Below are 21,806 nucleotides of genomic sequence, written 5' to 3' on the forward strand. Positions count from 1 at the left end.
AGCCGTTGTGAGGACTTTGGGTATGAGGACTTATCCCCAGGACAATGGTGAAAGTCGTGCTCATTCCAGTGAACAGAAGCCAGCCTGGATGCGACGATTGCAATCAAGAATTCCATCTTTGCGGGTAAAAATCGGTCAATTAACACAGTATACAAGGGGAAATCGATAGAGAAGACGAGATCGAGGTTCGTCAAGTAACGGAAATTGTTAAACCCGCAGAGCTCCAAAATCGCAGTGAAATAAACGACACGGAGATCCTCGACACCCATGTACAGCGGTTGAGTGCTCTTGCAAAGCGAATGCGACGATATGCTGAAGTTCGAAGCGGAAAGAACAAAACCGAATGTTCAACACTAACGAAAGGGACTTCTATAACCACATCAGAAAAGAGAAACCCGACTACAGCGAAGGAGTTCCGAAGATTGGCCAAGTTACACAATTCTGGGCAAACTTACGGGAGAACCCCGCTCAACACTCCAATGATGGGGTGTGGTTGGAGGAAGAGGTGGAAAATAGTGATGGAACTGATAGCTTGGCCGCTGTGTTAGTGACCGCCCAGGATATTCGCGAGGCTACACGGTATACTGGGAATTGGGCCGCACCTGGACTAGACTTTGTTCACAATTTCGGGTATAAAAAGTTCTCCACAATTCACGGACGGTTAGCGGAATGCTTCAATATGGTCCTAAGAGACCCCCGAACACTTCCAGAATTCATCACTAAGGGGGTAACCCACCTTCTACCGAAGGACCGAAACACAACTGATCCAGCCAAATACAAACCAATAACATCCTTGTCAAGTCTGTACAAAGTGCTGTCGTCGGTAATTAGTAGTAAAGTGCAAGAGCATTTTGATGCCAACGGAGTGATGACAGAACAGAAAGGCTGCCGAAAAAACACACAGCGCTGGAAAGACCAAGTCATCATCGATGCAGTTAATGTTGGTCAGGCAAGCCAAAACAAACGAAACCTTGGTATGGCGTACATCGACTATAAAAAAGCATACGACTCCGTACCACACTCGTATCTCATAGAGGTACTGGAACTGTATAAAATAGACGGTGGCGTCATCAGGTTAACGAAGCACGCAAGGAGAATGTGGAACACACTGCTGCACATTACCGACGGAGCAACAGTGTTACGATCCAGAATTCGAATTCAGCGCCCTGCATCTGGCGCAGAGGAACTATCAGCTGAACTGCGTTCTTAAAACCGACGAAGAAAATATCGCAACATGGAAGCAAAAAGAGCTGCATGGGACGCACTTCCGTCAGTTAGAACGATCACACATGGACAAAGCAGCATCAAATACGTGGTTGGTGCGAGGTGATCTCTTTTCGGAGACAAAAGGATTTATGGTAGCCATCCAGGACCGGGTTATTGCAACGAAGAACTATCGCAGGTACATATTGCACGAAAATATAGAAGATCGTTGCCGCAAGTGCAATGTAGTAGGGGAGTCGATTGAGCATGTTATTGCAAGCTGTCAAGCATTAGCAGAAATAGCCTACCTCAATCGCCACAATACGGTTGCCAAGATTGTGCACCAACAAGTTTCTTTGAAGCACAACTTGGTAAACTGCTACGTACCCTACTACAAATACCTGCTCCACCCAGTCCTGCCAAATGACGGAAACCCAGTCCTGAATCATCACGGACGTCCTCATACGTGCCAATCGCCCTGACATTGTGCTCTATAACAAAAGGATGAAGTGCGGGTCACCCTCATTGATATCGCTATACCGCTAGACCACAATGTGCAGGCAACTTTCTCGACCAAAATCACGAAATACCATGATTTGGCCGAGGAGTTACGGCAAATGTGGCACCTTGAGGAAGTACGTATAGTTCCAGTAGTAATCTCTGCTACTGGACTAGTTCCCTGTACTCTACTGCGCTCCTTAGAAGAGTTGGAGCTGCGCGCCAAACTATAAATAATCCAGAAAGCGGTGGTTCTTGGTATCTGCAACATTGTGCGGAGGTTCCTGAACAAACATTACTGATCCAACCGAAGCAAACAATCAAACACTAAAAAAAAAATAATATGTGATCACAAGAAGCAAACAATTTGAATTGCGACGATCAACTTAATGGAACGAATGAGACATCAAAGCCTAACCCCTTTGGCAAAACGGATAGCCCGGGGTAGGTAAAAATTTCCAGCGTTACTGCTAAGAAGTAAAAAATTCTGATAATAATAATAATAATCCATAGAGATCGCCAAAAATATTCTTGAATATTTTAGAGCAAACAGTTCCAATCTTAACGCTTCGGTGACTCATGTGAAGATTGAGGATACCAGGATACTTGCTTGAAAGGTGCCGTGATCCAGCTACTACCACAAAGTCAGTTTGGACTGCATCAACAAATCCCTAGGTTTTAATGACGCAATCAGATAAACTGCTACAGAGATCGCACAATCAATTTGACTCGCTTAACGGTATTACATTAAGCAGAATTTGAAAACTTTATGCAAGAAAGATTTGTAAAAAAGCAAAGCCATCGGTATAAATGTCCTTGACCCTTTTTTATCGATATACACGCGTGCAGGACGCTATATCTCTGCATATTAGTGCTGATAGGAGGAAATGCTTATCAACTTAAGGACTATATTGACACGCTTCACTGTGCCTGATTTTTAATTTCAGGTACCCATATTAAAATTAAAGTTATAATAAAATGAGGTTTTCGAGCCACCGTCAACTCGCATATTCATATTTCTCGATAAAAATTTTCCAATTATGGTTCATTATGTAGTATAACTACGATTATATTTTATTTATAAAAAAGGGTGTATTTTTGATTTTAATTTTCTCAATGACTGGCTTTACAAGAAAATTTCCGAATATCCAGGTTAGTCTCATACAACCGGTGCTTACATACTGAGAATCGTTCCGTATAGTAATCTAGCATCGTTTGCTTTCGCGTCTCGCTCGTTGCATTTTTCCGACAGCGGTTGTTTTAGAAGGCCATTTTGAATTCATTTGAGCACACTTAGCAATGGTGCGTTTACATACGGGAACTTTTAGTGAAATTTTATAAACGTGCATTTTAATCGTGAAATCGGTTACTTAGGAACATTGCGCGTTATTTCTATCATATGTTTATCAAAAATCAAAAGCTTGATAGCTCTTATACAGCTCCCTAATAAAGTAGTCAGAGTTTTTAAGCCAATTCTATGATCGAAGGAAAAGGTATTTCGCGCAGTCAATGTTTTTGATGAATTGCCAAATAGACACGGGACAGCTTTCGTGCATAGCAACAAATGTTCATCGGTATTTAATAACTGACCGCGCGTGATTTCGAACGAATCGAATATGTTGATAGCACATAACTTTCGGTGCGGTAAACTGATTTCTCATAGTTTTTTCTTATATCGGTATGTCGGATCTCCACTACCTGTTGGCCACGTAACCAAAAACGTTCTGAAATCGTACGCTTTGGTACATTTAGACTAGGCATGCTCTTGTGTTTAGAATTTTATTTTTTTTAATTTTACCCTTTAGTCAAGCAGAATTTGGAAAAGGTATGTATGGAATACTTCACTTGTAGAAATTATAAATGTCCACAATTTCTATTGTCTGTTTTTAGCACAAAGAAAACCAAATTTTACTAACGGCCTCTCTGTCGAGATTCGAACATACGATGACTGGCTTGTTAGACCACTATCGTACCTCGAGGTCAAATGTAAGGCATTTTTAGCGCGTGACAGGAGACTTGTTAATTTGCGTTTCCCCTGTGCTGGTACTTGACATCACGCAGTTGCCCAACGGGAAAGCAATATCAATATCAGTAATGTTGTCAGTTCGTAAAATGGGGTACAGGGATGTTATTCGGTTGGTAGCCAAGAGTGCTCTTTTTGCTATCAATGGCAGGCACGTATCCAAGGGGAGGGGGGCGTTGGCCTTGCCGAAATATTTTGGCTTTCATTAAAAAAATCAATACAGACTAACATTACTTACTTACTTAATAGGCCTAACGTCTTACGACAAGGCCTGCGCAGTATTTCTCCATCTGTTTCGGTCCATGGCAACTAATCTCCAGTTCCGCGGGTACCCAGTGGTCGCCAGATCTCGCTCCACCTGGTCTTGCCATCTCGCTCGCTGTGCCCCTCTTCGTCTTGTTCCTACCGGATTTGATGCGAAAACCATTTTTGCAGGATAGTTGTCCGGCATTCTAGCAACATGTCCTGCCCAACGTATCCGTCCAGCTTTAACCACTTTCTGAATACTTGGTTCGCCGTAGAGACGCGCGAGCTGGTGGTTCATTCTTCGCCTCCATACACCGTTCTCTTGCACTCCGCCAAAGATGGTTCTTAGCACCCGCCGTTGGAAAACTCCGAGTGTTCGTAGGTCCTCTTCTAGCAGGTTCCACGTTTCGTGCCCGTAGAGGACAACCGGTCTAATTAGCGTTTTGTACAGTGTGCACTTTGTACACACTGTAAATTGTTCGACCGCAAGTGTTTGTGGAGTCCGTAGTTGGGCCGACTTCCGCTGATAATAGGCCATATGAATAAAAGATATAGAGCAAATGCTCCCATGCGATTTAGACGGGAAAAGCAAAGTAAACTGTTTTATTCATACGGGCTAATACGTCTTTTAATCTCACGGCTGGTATTGTTGTCCTCTGCTGCCAGGGAGCCAAGGTATACGAACTCGTCGACTACCTCGAACTCATCCCCGTCGATTACCACGGTACTGCCCAAGCGGGCCCTGTCGCGCTAGGTCTCGCCCGCCAGCATATACTTCGTTTTAGACGTATTTATCTTCAATCCAATCTTCTCTGCTTCGCGTTTCAGTCTAGTGTACTGATCTTCCACCACCTCAAATGTTCTGCCGACAGCATCCACGTCGTCAGCAAAGCAGATAAATTGACTGGATTTATTGAAAATCGTGTCCCGCATTTCGATCGCCGCTCGTCTTATAACACCTTCAAGCGCAATGTTGAATAGCAGGCAGGAAAGACCATCTTCTTGTCGAAGTCCTCTGCGAGATTCGAATGGGTCCGACAATCCACCCGAGATTCGAATGGGTCCGACAATCCACCCGAGATTCTCACACAGCACTGGATCCCATCCATCGTAGCCATGATAAGTCTAGTAAGCTTAGCCGGAAAGCTGTTTTCGTCTAACATTTTCCATAGCTCTTGTCGGTTTATGCTATCATATGCGGCTTTGAAATCGATGAATAGGTAGTGCGTGGGGACTCGGAATTCGCGGCACTTCTGGAGGATCTGCAGCAAGGTGAAGATTTGGTCCGATGTAGACCGACCCTCCATGAAGCCGGCCTTGTAACTTCCCACAAATCTATTGGCTATCGGCGATAGTCGATGGAAGATGATTTGGGACGGCACTTTGTAGGCGGCATTCAGGATAGTGATCGCTCGGTAGTTCCCACAATCCAGCTTATCGCCTTTTTGTAGATGGGGCAGATAATCCTGTCTTTCCACTCCTCCGGTAGTTGTTCCGTATCCCAAATCTTAATGCAGACAGCCGGCCAAGTTGTCCGGCTCATTTTAATAAGTTTCGCTCCAATGCCATCCTTTCCCACTGCTTTGTTATTCTTTAGCCGCTGGATGGCTTCTTTAACTTCCCTTATCGATGGGGCTGGCACATCTTCGTCGCTTGCTGCACCAATGTGGTCACTTCCTCCGCTATCATGGTCTTCCGCCTACACGCCATTCAGGTGTTCATTGTAGTGCTGCTTCCACCTTTCGGCTTGCGGCACGAAGCCTTTGCAAGATCCGTTGAGTCTTTGATAGGACTTCCGTGTGTCGTGAAAGCGGTACAGCTGTTCAAGTTCTTCGCACTCCTTCTCCTCTTGGTGGCGCTTCTTCTGCTTGAAGAGTCTGGTTTGTTGCCTCCGCTTCTGTTTGTATCGCTCCACATTCTGACGGGTGGCACTACGCAGTATTTGTACCCGCGCTGCGTTCTTCTCAGCCAATATCAGCTGGCATTCCTCGTCAAACCATTCGTTACGTCGATTCGGTGCCACACGGCCTAGGACGTTCTCCGCTACGCTGTTAATGGCTGTTTTCACGGCATTCCAACAGTCCTCAAGAGGGGCTTCATCCAGCTCACCCTCTTCCGGCAGTGCGGTTTCGAGAGATAACGCGTAGTTTTCGGCGACCTCCGGTTGCTTCAGTCGCGCTAGATTATACCGTGGCGGGCGGCGGTATCGTATGTTGTTCACAACAGATAGTTTTTGACGTATCCTTACCATCACTAGGTAATGTTAGCGCCCGGATAGGTTCTGACGTCGATAATGTCTGAAAAGTGCCGACCATCTATCAGAACGTGGTCGATTTGTGATTCTGTCTGGTTGGGTGATCTCCAGGTGTACCGATGGTAGAGGTTATGCTGGAAGAAGGTACTACGTATGGCCATGTTCTTGGAGGCGGCGAAGTCGACAAATCTTAGGCCGTTTTCGTTCGTTTGCGGGTGGGCGCTGAACCGTCCAATCACCGGTTTGAATTCCTCCTCCTGACCAACCTGAGCATTACAGTCCCCGATGATAATTTTGACAGTCTTGGGCAGCGGTCGTATTCACGCCCCAACTGCGCGTAGAATTCGTCTTTGTCATCATCGGTACTTCCGAGGTGAGGGCTGTGCACGTTAATTTTTTTTTTTTTTTTTTTTTTTTTTTTTTCTTTTTTTTTTACCCTCCACTAACCCCCACACCAAAGAGCTCATATCGAGAGCCCTCTGGTAGTGGACACCTACTAACAAAAATTAACGCAACGCGGAGTATAAAACTACAACAAGAAAGACAAAGAGAAATCCCAATGGAACATTAGTTCCTTTGAAGGGATTCTAAATTAAGTATTTAATATTTAGTGATAACGCTTATGGCACAAAACAAAATTTAGTTAAACAAGATATAATTAGGATGTAGGAAAAAACCAGCAGGAGCCAGAAAAACCCACATATACAAAATGGTTGACACATTACATAATATATTCGTTTACATTCATTAATAGATACTGCTTCAGCTTGCTTTTCATGAGAGTATTACTAGTTATAGACTTAAGTTCGTTTGGAATCGAATTATACTTCAAAGGACCATAATTTGTGATACGCGATAAGCCTAAGTTCGTAGAAGCTCTGCTTCTCAGTATTTCATTTGCATGTCTAGTGTGAGAATAATTAACCCTAGAGGTGAAGGCAATATTACAGTGAAAATTTGGGCTATGTAGAGAGCTATGTGTAAACATGATTGTTTGAGAATCACGCAGTCCCAGTAAGGGTAAAATTTTGTGATTTAAACTTGAGTAGAGCAAATTTGTCGAAAATAAATGAGGTAAGTTAAAAATTACTTTTACGCACCTGTTTTGCAATGTTTGGATTCTTTTGAGTTTTGATTTTGCCGCGTGGCCCCAGACAGCAATTAAATATTGCAATATGGAATGGATGCATGCATAATAAAATTTAAGCAATGATTCACGAGGCACAAAGCTGCGCACTCTTCTCATGAGACCACATAGTGACGAAACTTTGCTCGATACATGCTTAATGTGTGTGTCCCAAGAGAGACAAGGGTCTAAGTGCAGCCCTAAATATTTAAAAGTTGTAACTTTTTCGATATTCAGATTGCCGATGCATGGATCTGGATGTTGGGAGATTTTTTTATGCGACGAGTGAAAAATCATGTATTTTGTTTTTGACAAGTTTAAAGAGAGTTGATTACCGTTGAAAAATTCAGTGAGTGTTGATAAATCCGATTCAATGGCATTTACAATAGCCTGAACATTACTGCGAGGATAGAATAATGCTGTATCATCCGCAAAAAGTTTTGGTATTCCTTGAAGCTTTAAATTTCCCATATCATTAATGAATATTAAGAATAAAAGGGGACCTATATTGCTTCCTTGCGGAACTCCGATATTAATCGGGCGCAAGGTACTATGAACACCGTTTATGCCTACAAATTGCTTCCGATCTGTTAGATAGCTTTTAATCAAATCGTTAGCGACTCCTCTTACTCCGTAACGCTCAAGCTTTTTTAGTAAGATTTCGTGATTTATGGTGTCAAATGCTTTTTTTAGGTCGATGAATAAACCACCTACGATTTTTTTTTGATCAATTTCATAGATTAACTTATCGATTAGCTCTATAATAGCAGTTGATGTTCCGCAGCCTTCCCGGAAGCCATACTGAAATTTGTACAAAATATTGTTAGCACAGAAAAAGTTTACAAGCCGGTTTGTTAACAGTTTTTCGATTATTTTGTTCAGAACTGACAGCGTTGAAATTGGACGATAGTTAGAGGGGTCACAAGTATCACCGGATTTAAAGACTGGAACAACTTTGGCGATTTTTAAGATATTAGGATAATTCCCGGATTCTATTATTTTATTGAAAATATTCGCAATAATCTCAGAAAACCGAGCTGAGTTGGCTTTCACTAAGTCTGCTGGTATATTATCATGCCCTCTACTTTTCCTGATATCAAGTTGACTAATCAAGATTGTGACTTCGTTGACACTGGCGGGTCTGAGAAAAATCGAGTTATTTACACATTTCACAGGCTTCAAAAAATCAAAATTCGATTTTGGAAGTGTAACTGCTAGGTTGTTTCCAATAGATGCAAAATAGCTGTTGAACACTTCGGCAACTTCGCGATCAGAATCTAGTACTTTTTCATCAATTCGCAGTTTTATCTGTTCACTAGTTTTTGTTCGGCCAAACACTTCGTTCAGCTTTTTCCAGACATTAGAATGACTCGAGCTATTAAGTATATTTTCGTAATATTCCTTTTTGCACCGTCTCTTGGCAACTTTAAGCTTCTTCGAAACATGAGACAGCATTTCGCAAAGATGTGTGTTATTTGGATTTCTTTTGACTTTATCAAGGTAATTATTTTTCAATTGAATCAATCTCCAGAGGCTATAGGTCATCCAAGGACAATGCTCACCTTTTATTCTAACAGTTTTTATTAAGGAATTGGTGCATTCACTTAAAAGATTGTTATAGGCTGTAATTAGGGTGTTCAGAGTAACGTCAATATCATCATTAATCGCAAATTCATCTAAAAACATTGAAAATTTATGCTGTAGCTTGACTCGATCGACTATGTTGATTTTTAATTCTTGTTGTTTTTTCTCGTTATTTAAAGGAAGAGACGAAATGATAGGTAGATGGTCACTAATTTCACTGAAAATCGTGTGATTTTGTAATTTAGCAGCAAGATCGATTGGACAAATGAAATGATCCAGAATGTTATTGCTTCTTGGACGCGTTGTGAACGTATTTGTGCACACATAGCCATATGATTCTAACAAAGTTTTGTATCTGACTACTACGTTGTTATTCTGTAGATTAATTGGGACATTCATATCACCAATAACGAAAAATGGTTTGGAAGTAGTAGCAGCTGTTAGCCAACCTTCCAATGTTTTCTGAAACTCGCTGTAGTCGTACGAAGGCGGACGATAAACACCCATAATATTGTATGAATGGCCCAGATGCTTGATTTCTAACTGGACATAATGCAGGCCATTGGTAGTTTGGCTATCTAGCAGTTTATTTTCTAATGAATTTCGAACATATACAGCCAAACCACCTGAAGAGTTTTCACGACATGAGAAATATGCTCGATAACCTGGAATGTTATAAATGTTACTATTCTCTCTATTTATCCATGTTTCACCTACAACAATAACATCAACAACCACTCTACATTCATTCACAAAATAAATAATCTCATCAAATTTTCCAAAGTCATTCATCCCTCTCACATTCCACTGAATCACATTCAAAGCATTCTTGTCAATCATACTGCATTTTTTATTAAATTCATGTAAATTATCATGATAATTATTTAAAATCATAAATGGTAGGTATTTGTTTTAGCATACACAGGAAGCACACTCAATAGTAGAATGTATTATTATGCATTTTTCTTACGTTTGGGCACAGGAGAATGACCAGAAGCAATTAGTGATTCTGTCACATGGGCAGATTTCATAAAGTGACTCATAACACGACTTAGCTCTTCTCTGTTTTTGACCATTACAGGCTTACTATTTTCATCTTTTTTGACCAGAACGACGCTACCCCTCCCTACCCAGATAAACTTAACATTTAGCAGTTCTTGAGACTCGCGAAGTTCCTTAAGCAGTTCAAGTGACAGCGGAGTTAATTCATCGCTTATCGTTACATTCATTGCTTTTCTGTCAACAATGAATTTCGTATCAATTGAGGTCGATAGTAATTTTGCAATTTGTTTTTTCTTATTTAGAACTAGCTCTTTTGATTTCCTATCACGAAATTTGATTCTGATGGGAACAATAGCATTACCATTTTTACTGTTGGTAAAAATCCGCTCTGCAGATACCACAGCTTGGAAGGTTTCGCTCAATCCCAGATAGAGAAATAATTTTTTAATGATTTGCGGCATATTTTCATCGGGAACTATAGGAATACCTCTTACCACTATATTATTTTCCAAGGCAGCTTTGTCAGACCTATCGACATTCGCTTCCAACTTATAAAATGTGCCTCGTAGTTGAGTTTGTGAGTTTTTTAATCGCTCTATCTCAGCTTTCAAATTTTCATTTTCAATTTTAAGGTCCTTAAAGTCGGAAACAATTTCATCAAATTTGGCGGATAAAAACTCCTGCGATTTTTCAATTGTGGCGATAATCTGCTTGACCTCGATGGATACTGATTGTAGCTCTCTAGCAACAGAGACTGAAATGGTTGCTTTCATCTCATCAGCAAGCGAAGACAACAGGGCTTTATTGCTGTTCTGCATCACAACAATTCGTTGATAGATCGCAGAACAATCGGGTGTGCAAAAGTAATCTACTTCCTTCATACGACGAACGGCGACTCCTACAACTTTTTTACACTTAAAGTGGATGCTCGAGAAGCAGTACATGCACGTTAGAACTTTTGAGCTATCGGCTTCTTTACTTTTGCAAGCAGTGCAGATAATTTCTTCATTCATTCTAAACAGTAACGAAAAGCAAGCTGATGCTGATACTTGTAAGCTAGATATGGAAAGTAAACAAACAGTTGGATAGCAATGCAACACACTAACACAAGTCTATGAATGCCACTTAAGAATGAAAATGAAACCAACTAAGTGTGTCGAAAGAAATGCAGTACTAGAATAATACAACTCTACGTAGACGCAAATCGAGACGTATCCAAAAACAGTCTTGTTGAGGCTGTATTTGTATGTACTGTATCACTGTAAAACTTTCAAAATAATACTACAAATGAGATCCAAACTCAACAGCTACTTATAAGCCGAACGTTGAAGTTTGCTTTCCAGCCTACCAGACTAAACCGCGCATTCACTAACAAAATATTTGCTCATCAAGTAACCGTTTGGGCGGCAGTGGGTATCACAAATATCAAACTGTTAATGTACGAGCGAGACCATAATGCGAATCCAACACAATTCCAACAATTGCTAATCGTTTGTCAAGTAGCCGTTTGGGCGGCAAAGGGAAGCACGAAAAGCTCTCGGTAGGATCTGCGTTATCACAAGTGTGTCTATAGGTGTACTCACAGTTGACTTCTACTCAATTCGGTTTAATAATACCAGTAGATTTTTTCACTCCACACAACAACCGCGGCAAGATAACACAGCAGCAACAACAACAACAACTGCAAGCCGAGTTTCGGCCTAATCACAGCCTTCAAACAATGGACCACTTCTGGAAACGTATTACGGGGAATAAATTTGCTCTCTGTACTTTTATTCTAACACAATTTCATCATAAACACCACTTAGTAAATGAAAATAGCGTTATCACTAGCAAAACTGACTATTATTATGAATTATTTTTGTGAATAAACACGACTAATTTATGTTAAAACGCGGACGATAAAAACTTTGTGTCAACCGACATGGTAGCAGCGTTGCCAATTATGCTTATATTGAAGAATCGGCCCTTGATTCTTAATCTGCACATTCGGGGGTTGATCGACCACCACCCGATCACCCGCTTCTGCATCTCGCCCATCACTATAAAAACTGTGCCCAGCTCGTGTGTAGTGCCGCAGCTCTGGTAGATGGTATGACCATCTCTATACGTACGTACCATCGCTCCTTTGCAGCATACCTCTCACAGCGCTACGATGTCGAACTTGCGGCTCTTCACTTCTTTAGAAAGCACGTGGGTACTTCCGAGGGAATTTAGAGACCGACAGTTCCATGTTCCTAATTTCCAATCGTTAGTCCATTTTCGTAGCCTGGGTCTTTGCCGATAGTTCCGATTAGAGTTATTATTACTTACGGAGTCCACTGCTTTGGTTTTTTTAGTGGTTCAGGCTTGCAAAGCCCGCAACCAACCCCACAGTATCGCCGGAGGGCCAACGTAGCTCGAAGGAGCCCTCCTCCCCTGTCAGCATACGACCTTGGTTTCCACCGGGGTTGGTTACCCGATCTCCACCGAGGTTGCTCGTATCCCGGCTGATACCACGAGGAGGTATGGGTAGGAGTTGCTAGGTAAGAGGCTGTGAACCACTGTGGGGTCTATTTTATGCCCAGTGCAGAATAACATTACACCAAGCTAAAACAGTAGCACAAGTATATTTTGGTGTGCGCCTTCGAATAACAATATAACCGACATCGTTTTCTATCTCTCACAGTCTGTGAAGATTCTCAACTATGCAGCTCTCTGTTACTCGGAACATTCGGCATGGACAAAGGCGACGAATTAAGGACATGGTATGGAGTCTTGGTACCTGGAACTGCAGATCGCTCGGTTTCGTTGGTGGTGACTACACAAAGGTAGACCCGACGACGAGAAGGGAGCGTTCTATGCGCAGCTGAAGGCAACGTACAACTGCTCACCACGGGACCTCAAGATCGGGGATATGAACGCCCAGGTCGGCAGGGAAGCAATGTATAGACCGGTGATCGGGCCCCGTAGCCTGCACACCGGCACGACACGAACGACAACGGCCAGCGATGCATCAACTTTGCAGCTTCTCGAGATTTGATCAGAAGCACTTTCTTTTCCCACAAAGATATCCACAAAGCCACCTGGAGGTAACCTGACCAACGAACTTCGAATCAAGCCGACCATATTCTCATAGAGGGCCGGTTTTCCTCGAAAATCACCAACGTACGCTCCCTACGGGATACGGATATCGGACCATTACCTAGTAGCAGTACATGTGCGCTCAAAGCTATCGACAGTTTATACCTCGCGACAAAGCCGCCCTTCTCGGTTAAACATTCGGCAGTTAAGGATCCCGCCAGTTGCCAAAAATTACGCGCGCGTACTGGATGAAGCTCTGCCTTCTTCTGTGGAGCTAGATGCTTCGACCCTCGAAAACGGATGGAGTATGATACGCTTGGCCATCAACGAGGCCGCAACCTCGGTGCTAATAGGGACCGTGCAATAATTACGTAAGGCCTTTTTCCTCATTTTTGAACCCCCCCTCCCCCCTATATAAGATTTTGTAAGATTTTGGCCAATCCCCCCTCCCCCCCGTACAAATTCTTAGTAAGATTTTTTGAAACATCAAAATTCAAGTTTTATTTAAAAAGATAGACATTGAAAGAATATTGAAACAGTCAACATAGTTCAAACAAGTTCATAAAAACCCAAGTTCAAACAAATTCATAAAAAAAACAAATAATATCAATTATCTATTGTAAATCCCTTAATCCCCTCACGAACAGAACGTATTTCAGCATTGAGGTTGTCAATAAATGTTGGTGTATGCTCAGAAACTCACTAGCGTTCACTTAATTCGCATTGATCCAATCTAAATCGTCTGAAAACGTGTCCTCGTCAAGTAGTATACAAAGAACTTCTTTGCCTCTTCTAGATGACACGCGACATGGTCTTATGTTGGAATTGGCACTGCGTTGCGTCTACAATATATCCCAAGAAACATTTTTGTTGTATAGTAGCTTATCAAGCACTTGTTCCATTGGTACAGCTATACATTAATTGTGTAAGCTACTTTTAAACAAAAATATTTCTCGTGATATCATAAGGGATTGCGGCTGCCTTGCGGGATTGAGATAGGAAATTGCAACGAAATATGTTGGAATGATCCCGGGCAATCTGTAGAAACGAATTTGGTGAATTTCACATCGTTCTGCATAAATAGTATGAGCGCCAAAGCGCAAGTGGATACAGTTTATACTGATTTGAAAGTCACTTTTGATACCGTTAATCATACTATTCTTTTAAGCAAGTTGGAGAAACTTGGGTGTACCACAAGATTGTGCAGATGGTTGGAAACTTACCTTACGGATAGGCAACTCTTCGTACAACTTGGCAACTGCCGGCCTGCCGCGTTTACAAATGATTCTGGTGTGCCACAGGGTAGCAATTTGGGACCATTGCTATTCTGTATCTACATAAATGATGCAGCGTTACTACTCAATGAAGATGGAAGGCTTTTCTTCGCTGATGATCTGAAAATTTATCTTGAAGTCAGAAGAATCGAGGACTGCAGAATGTTGCAGAAGCTTCTGGACTTGTTAAGCGACTGGTGCGTAAGGAATCAATTGTTACTGAGTGTGGAGAAATGTTGCGTCATCAGTTTCCATCGCACTAGAAGCGCAATAGAGTTTGATTACGAAATTTCCGGATCAAAATTGAATAGGGTAGAACAGGTGAAGGACCTTGGAGTATTACTTGACGAGAAACTCACCATGAAGTCCCACATTTCTGCCATCGTTGACAAGTCCAATCGTAGTCTTGGGTTCATATTTAAGATTGCTGGTGAATTCGATAACCCGATCTGCTTCAAAGCTCTCTATTGCTCTATTGTACGGTCAACACTGGAATTTGCGAGCATCGTTTGGAACCCGCACGAGTTTATCTGGTCCGCCAGACTGGAAAACGTACAGCGAAAATTTGTTCGACATGCACTTCGTCACCTTCCGTGGAGGGATCAGCAAAACTTAACACCGTACGAAGACCGCTGTCGTCTGTTGGGTTTAAGCACGCTAAGTCGACGTAGAGAGGTCTCGCAATCGTTGTTTGGCTGCAAGCTTTTAACTGGCGAATATGATGCACCGAACATCCTATCGTAAATCGGACTCTACGCACCTTCAACAGTCTTACGACCCAGAATGATTCTACAGGAAGACTCCTATTCAACGCAATATGCTGCCAACTCTCCCATCGCTTCAATGATCAGACAATTCAACTGCTTTGCTGACCTTTTTATTTTTGACGAACCATCACGTATTTACCGCTAACGAATTCGTGCACTCGACAACGTAAATACTAACAATTAAGTAACTTTTAAGTATTCATTTAGACCCCAATTGTCCTATGAATTATACGAATAAATTATAAATTATAAATAATAGCATAAACCGATGACATCAGAGACTCTGGAACAAGTAGGCCAAAGGCTGTTTCCTTGAGTGGACAAGGCTAAAATACTCATCAGGTTGCTATGCATTTCCTTGCAGCATGAATGATTTCGATACTTCACAACTTACCTCATCAATTTAAAAATTTTTGTAACAAATAACATAAGTTGCTGTTAAAAATGTGACTTTTTCACAATTTTTTCGTGTGTGAAAATCTTACGTAATAAATGATTAAGCCCCCCTCCCCCCCAAATAAGATTTTGTACGATTTCGCGGAACCCCCCCTCCCCCCATGATGCCTTACGTAATTAGTACACGGCCCCATAGTGGAAATCTCGAGTGCACTAAATGATTGGTGTGACGGGGAATGCCAACAAGAGGCATAGAGAGGAAAAAAAGAGCTTGGAAAAACTATCTAAGCATATCCACGAGAGAGAATTAGGCCAAGTAACGACAAGCGCGGAATTAGTTGGCCATGATCCTGAGGAGGAAAAAGCGCCAGAAAGAGGACAGACCTGGAACAATTATTCCGGGCTAATGGCACGCGCAAGTTTTACGAGAAGGTGAACCAAACTTGTGAGGGCTACACACCTAAACCTGACATGTGTAGGGATGAGGGAGGGGATCTAATCACAAATGAGCGCGAGGTCGTCGAGAGATGGAAGCAGTATTTCGATGAGCACCTCAACGGCGATATAGCAATAGGAGACGCAACGGAAGTTGACCTCGATGTGCCTACAAACGACAACAGCGTGCCGGCTCCCGACCTCAAAGAGAACCGGCAAGAAATTCGTCAGCTGAAGAATAGGACTACCGGTCTGATTAGCACTTTATACATCGCCTGCTTTGAGCGGCGTATGTTCTTTAATCGAAGCGTCTTGCGGAGGGAAAAGTTGGCTTGATGCGAGAGTAGCAGAAGCTATGCAGTCTTTAAAAATCCTATAAAACATTCTTCTCAGCAACAAACTAATTAGCAGAAATCAGATTGTACGCATACTTTTAAAACCATTAGAAAGTTACTTGTGTTACATCATGTAACTTACATGAATTAATTGGAAAAAAAAATTTGTAACATAAGCATTAAATATATTTCTTAAACAAATGGTTTTCTGCATAATAATTTGGCCTTCTTTAAGAGGCGCGTGAACCTCTTCTCGCTTAAAACATCTCTAATGAAAAAATGGCTTGATGGATTGATAGTTGTTTTACTCAATGAGAGCATATATAAGGTGAGGATGAAGATAAGTTTTTGTAACAGCTGTTCTGTTTCTGTATTCAGTCCAGGTTGGAATTGGATGAATTTTTGGAGTTCATTTGCTCCTATTTGATAGATAAAATTTATCTCACTTCATTTCGGGTAGAATAAACAAATTTGTCATATGTTAAACATCCATACATTGGTGAAAAAAAAATTAAAGGAAAAATCAGTGAAACACATCGAAGGTCTTTCCTCACCTGTAGCATATCTCATTGGCTCCCAGAAGCGACCTAGCCGACGACATTGTCTTGCTCACACAACGCCGAAACGATATGCAGAGCAAGTTAGATGACCTCTCCGCGAGCTCCCAGGCAGCAGGTCTTACAGTCAATGTAGCGAAAACTAAGTCTGTGGTAGTGAACACTGACATTTCCACCAACTTCACAGTTGAACAGGTAGACGCCTTTCTATATCTTGGTAGCCAAACAACGCCCGATGGTGGTACCAAGACTGATATAGCCACACGGATAAGGAAGGCCAGGGGTGCCTTTGCAGGTCTGCGAAACATTTGGCGCTCAAACCAGATCACTCTACGTACGAAAACCCGAATCTTTAATTCAAACGTTAAATCCGTACTGCTGTATACCTTCGAAACGTGGTGCGTCTCCGCGGAGACAACGCAAAAACTGCAGGTGTTCATTAACCGGTGCCTGCGATACATCATTCGTGCCTGATGGCCTGATAACTGGATATCCAATGAGGAACTCCATCGTCGGTGTCATCAACAGCCGATAGCCACAGAAATTCGTGAATGTAGGTGGAAGTGTATCGGACACACCTTGAGGAAAGGAGCGAACGACGTTTGCAGAGAAGCACTCGACTGGAATCCACAAGGACAACGTAGGAGAGGCAGACCCAGAGGCTCATGGCGACGGAGCTTAGCCAACGACATCCGGGCTGTAGACGAGAACCTGTCCTGGCTACAGGTAAAAGCCATGGCGGGTAACCGTCAGCAGTGGAGATCTCTGACTTCACCCCTTTGTTCTGCCGGACCGGTGGACATGGACACATAAGTAAGCAAGTAAGTCTCAGAAGCGAACCATCGAACTGTCAAAACTAACCATGCTCCCGAGCAGGGTTATTTTTGAAAAACCATCGAGCTATCAAATTTTAACCAAAAAGTTAAAAATTTCGCGAAATCGTTCACAACCTAATAACATACAGCGTATCTTTTTACATCATTAGGGTGTCCATGAATCTATCTATTAGGGTGACATAAGTTTTTGAATGCATCCAAAAATATTATTTTAAGAAAAACTGAAGAACACCAAGTAAACATAACTTTGCTAAATATACAGTGGGATTTCGAATTTGGCATGGTTCGATTTTGCCCAGAAAAGTATCCGTTTTTGGCAACACAATATATTTTATTTCCAAAAGTATGCTTAAATATCAGTCAGTTTCCGCATACATATTTTAAATGACGAAAAAATATTGCCCTAAGCGTGTTCATGAAAAAAAAGCTTGCGGTTATAGAATGTTTCGAACAATATTTTTATTGCCGTAGGACTACGTCTTACCGCAGGTCGCCAAAAACTTACTTGCGCCGCACGGATAGCTCTTGACGGATCTTGTAAACATGAAAAGGTTACAATCGTTGATTAATAACATTTAGTCAATTCTCGGGTAAATTTTCAAATAGATCTAAGTAACAATGGGAGATTCTCTTCGCGTCTCCTCTCTTCCGTCTTTCACGGCTACATAAATGCATAGAAAAGAAAATTTTCGAAACATTTAGCTAACTAGTGACTCCGGCAACCGTTTTATGCAAAGCTGATGTGTTAAAATGCATCAGGATCGCCGTAAAAAGAGGAAGAGAGGAGACACGAAGAGAATCTCTCATTGTCACTTAGATCTATTAGAAATTTACCCGAAAATTTCTAACGCACTTAAATTCAATTTTTTAATATTAAAAAAGGGTCTCGCGCGACAGGCGACACGCATTTGTTGCCAAATTCGACAACCTACTGTAGTAACTATCTATCTCTTCCTGTTGCGAAATAAGATTTGTTGAAAAAGCACTTAAACTCGACTTTGCTCAATAACTTTGTACACGATTCATTCATTGCTTTCAAATGTTCTTTCCTTTTCCTTTTTTTTTTCCTTTTTTTCGGGTTATCCAACTGGTCGCTTAATAGCGTCTAAAACTTTTGTGATGTCAACAAAGTGTCAGGGAGACCTCAAACATCAGTTCTATCTGACGAGACAGGCACTGGCGCCCACTAAAACACAGGTAGAGCCCCAAGCATAGCCGTCACGCCTATACCCGCAGGCGGAGGCGTTTCGGCCCTGCGCGGACTCCACGAACTGACTCTAAGATCTCTCTGCCAAAGGCCGGAATGTCATATTTTAAATATAATGATGATGATGACGATGATGATGATAATAATGATGATGAGAAGAAAAATAATAGATCGAATTTGTAAATGTGCTTTGGACTTTTTGTACCACTCGAGTTGCAATATGTGGTATAGTGAAGAAGTGGAGGATTCGTCAGCCCCGCCTGACACCGGTCTTCAACCGCGCGCCCGCTTTCAGTTTTCCAACACAAACAACCACAAATGAACCAATATGTAAGACAAATTTCGGAGCATTAGTGGTTATCAACTTATCAGGGCAAATTTAATTCATTCCCACGATACATTCCCGGGCATTCCCACGATACAAAGCAAATTGAGCGCAGCACAAGCTGGACGTTCGCGGTAGTCGACAGAAGCTTCAAAATATAGAGACTCGCCCGCCTTCCAACCCTCGAGACCAAAGTGCTGTAAAGCTCTGGGCTTAAACAGAGCCCGCGGGCGGCCATCAGAGCTCAGGACAGCCACGAGGCCAGTGCAAAAATCCTACTCTATCTAGCAGCACAGCCTAGCCGAAACTCGAACACGCGACACGAATTGACTTAATTTTCCCATCTGCTACCTAAGAAGTGCTATTACCCGTAATCATTACAGAGTGGTCCTTCGGCATCCAATCGGATCTGGTATCCCGCTTACATATCCTTGCTAACCCTAAACCCCCGACCAACTCAATCAATCTGACATTTTTCGGAGATATTTGTGACAGTTGTGATAAATAGGGATGAATCCCAGAAAACTTCATCTATTGTCAGAGATCCCCATACTGGCCTTATTCTTAAACGGAATAAAAGCACTTTCTGAACAACGCAACAATCACATTTGGTAAATTTTTACCCCGAGTCCCACTTGAAATCCCAAAAGTATTTTGATATATACCCACATTCAGAAGTAAACGTGACCGCTGTTCATTTACTGATTAGTTAAAAAGCCCTACACCACGACAAGGTTCAGTTTTATCGTAGGGTCATTCATTGCTTTCAAATGTTCTGTAAACTTATTCAGTATGTTAAATTATATATTTTCTCCGAATACCGGTTATCACCAGAATGCATATTTAATGAGTTATGAAAGATTTTCGTATGAAAATAATAAAAACAACACAATTTCGCTATAAGAGAAGTGTACTATATTTTCTCTATAAAACATAAAAAATCTATTAGCAGCAGAAGAAATCTCAAATGTGTTACATTTTAATAGAATATTTTGTAGCTTGCCGAAAGATTGTTATATTAATTAACAAGTATAATAATTAAGTTTCATATAATATCAAATCAAATTTCATATAATAATCAAAGCCATTCGTCGTATGTTCGAATCCCGACTGGGAGAGACTGTTAGAGTCAATAGGATTGTAGCAACTGGCCCTGCAATTGTCCTGCACCCAAAACAGCTGGCTGCGAAGTCTGTCGTATAAACACAGAAGGTCAAGTTTCGATAACGGAATGTAGCACCTAGCCTTTGCTTCTTAATAATCAAATTTATAAAGAAAATCCATACATTATTTTTTCAAACTTGATTTGGCTAAGGCAGTGCAGTCGAATGAATCAAAATTGAATGTCAGAGAGATGAACCGGCCATAGTTTAGATACCACACGAAACAGAAGTGGAAGTTTGCGTCAAAAACTGTTGTTTGATTTTGTAAACGAAATTTTTTTTTATTTTTAATTTGGTTTTAAGCAGTTGGTCATTCACCAAGTAAATATTGTTGAAAATGACGAAAATGTTAACCAACCGGACTGCTCAATTATTGCAACGGATTCCACTATTTTACCGATATATTTGCTTTACAGTAAAGAGGACCAGATTTATATTTATATGTTTAATCTAATAGCTAGTTTAAAAAACGAGCTTACAATTATTTTAGGGCAAAGAAATTTTCTATTATATTTCTGTACTATTTCTTCTGTACGTAAACGAGTCGAAAAAAGATCCATGCAAATAGTCATTCATGATCGACAGCGTGCATTTTTTTCCAGAAACGTATAAGTTTTAAAAGTATTAAAAACGTCACATGTTTAATACTTTTAGGTAGAACAAAACAGAATAATTGTGCTTAGGCATACACTATTTCACTAATCGAAACAGACTGGTTCTTAGACGTAAAATTATCCGCCTTACGATCATTATTGGGATCATCGACTGCATACATACAACAAACTTTTACCATAGAAGCAACACAAATTTGCTTGAGTGAAACTCAAAACGTAGGCAATTTTCTTTTTTCCCTTAAGCCACTTTGACATGTTATATTTCTCTTTCTAGCACTGCTCTTCGTGAATCACTTTCACTTATGGTTTCCAACTTCCTTACACAATTACAAAGAATTTTCATCCAAATTTTTGCCTCGTTTCATACGCATTTACATGATATGATTACAAGCGCTCTTAACTTGATTTGCAATCACTAGCGCACACAGAAAATCCCTCATTTCAGTAACTGAAGAATCACGAAATTTATCGCAGATTTTAACCGAATAACGCAACGCAAAACTAAACCCGACCGAGCAGTACGAAGTTTACTCACACACTGTGACTGCCTGCCCGTCTGAATACATCGAATACATTGGTGGCACTGGCAGTTAGCTGGCAGTAGAACTATACAACAGCGTGCGATGTCAGATACGGATTTTGTGCATGCATAAATATGGAACCCGGTTTTACACATACGCTTCAATTTAGATTTACTGTCAGATTAAAAAAAAAATCAAATCGGTTCTGCCAAACCAACCAACATTTAGAGGAAAGTACTATATATTGTCTACAAAAGTAGAAGAGTCTGTGTCTCAGCACAAAAACGCATGCTTGGCGTAGGACTACGAATATGTACACCTATCCAGCTTTCTACTAGCAACCATGGTGACTGGTGGGTAAATCTTTCTGAAGGGTT

General features: G+C 41.3%; 1 protein-coding gene across 2 annotated transcripts in view; it reads right to left on the bottom strand.

Annotated features, from left to right (window-relative positions):
* The window catches only part of LOC128742369 (cytospin-A-like), a 193,267-nt gene extending 171,833 nt beyond the window's left edge, over positions 1-21,434 (bottom strand). For both annotated transcript variants that reach the window (XM_053838709.1, XM_053838708.1), the window contains exon 1: positions 21,072-21,434. In XM_053838709.1, the coding sequence (XP_053694684.1) occupies positions 21,072-21,163 (92 nt within the window). In that variant the 5' untranslated portion in view covers positions 21,164-21,434. The remainder of the gene's footprint in view (positions 1-21,071) is intronic.
* Positions 21,435-21,806: the final 372 nt, after the last annotated feature.

The sequence above is a fragment of the Sabethes cyaneus genome, chromosome 3 (assembly GCF_943734655.1).
Source record: "Sabethes cyaneus chromosome 3, idSabCyanKW18_F2, whole genome shotgun sequence".
NCBI classification, from domain to species: domain Eukaryota; kingdom Metazoa; phylum Arthropoda; class Insecta; order Diptera; family Culicidae; genus Sabethes; species Sabethes cyaneus.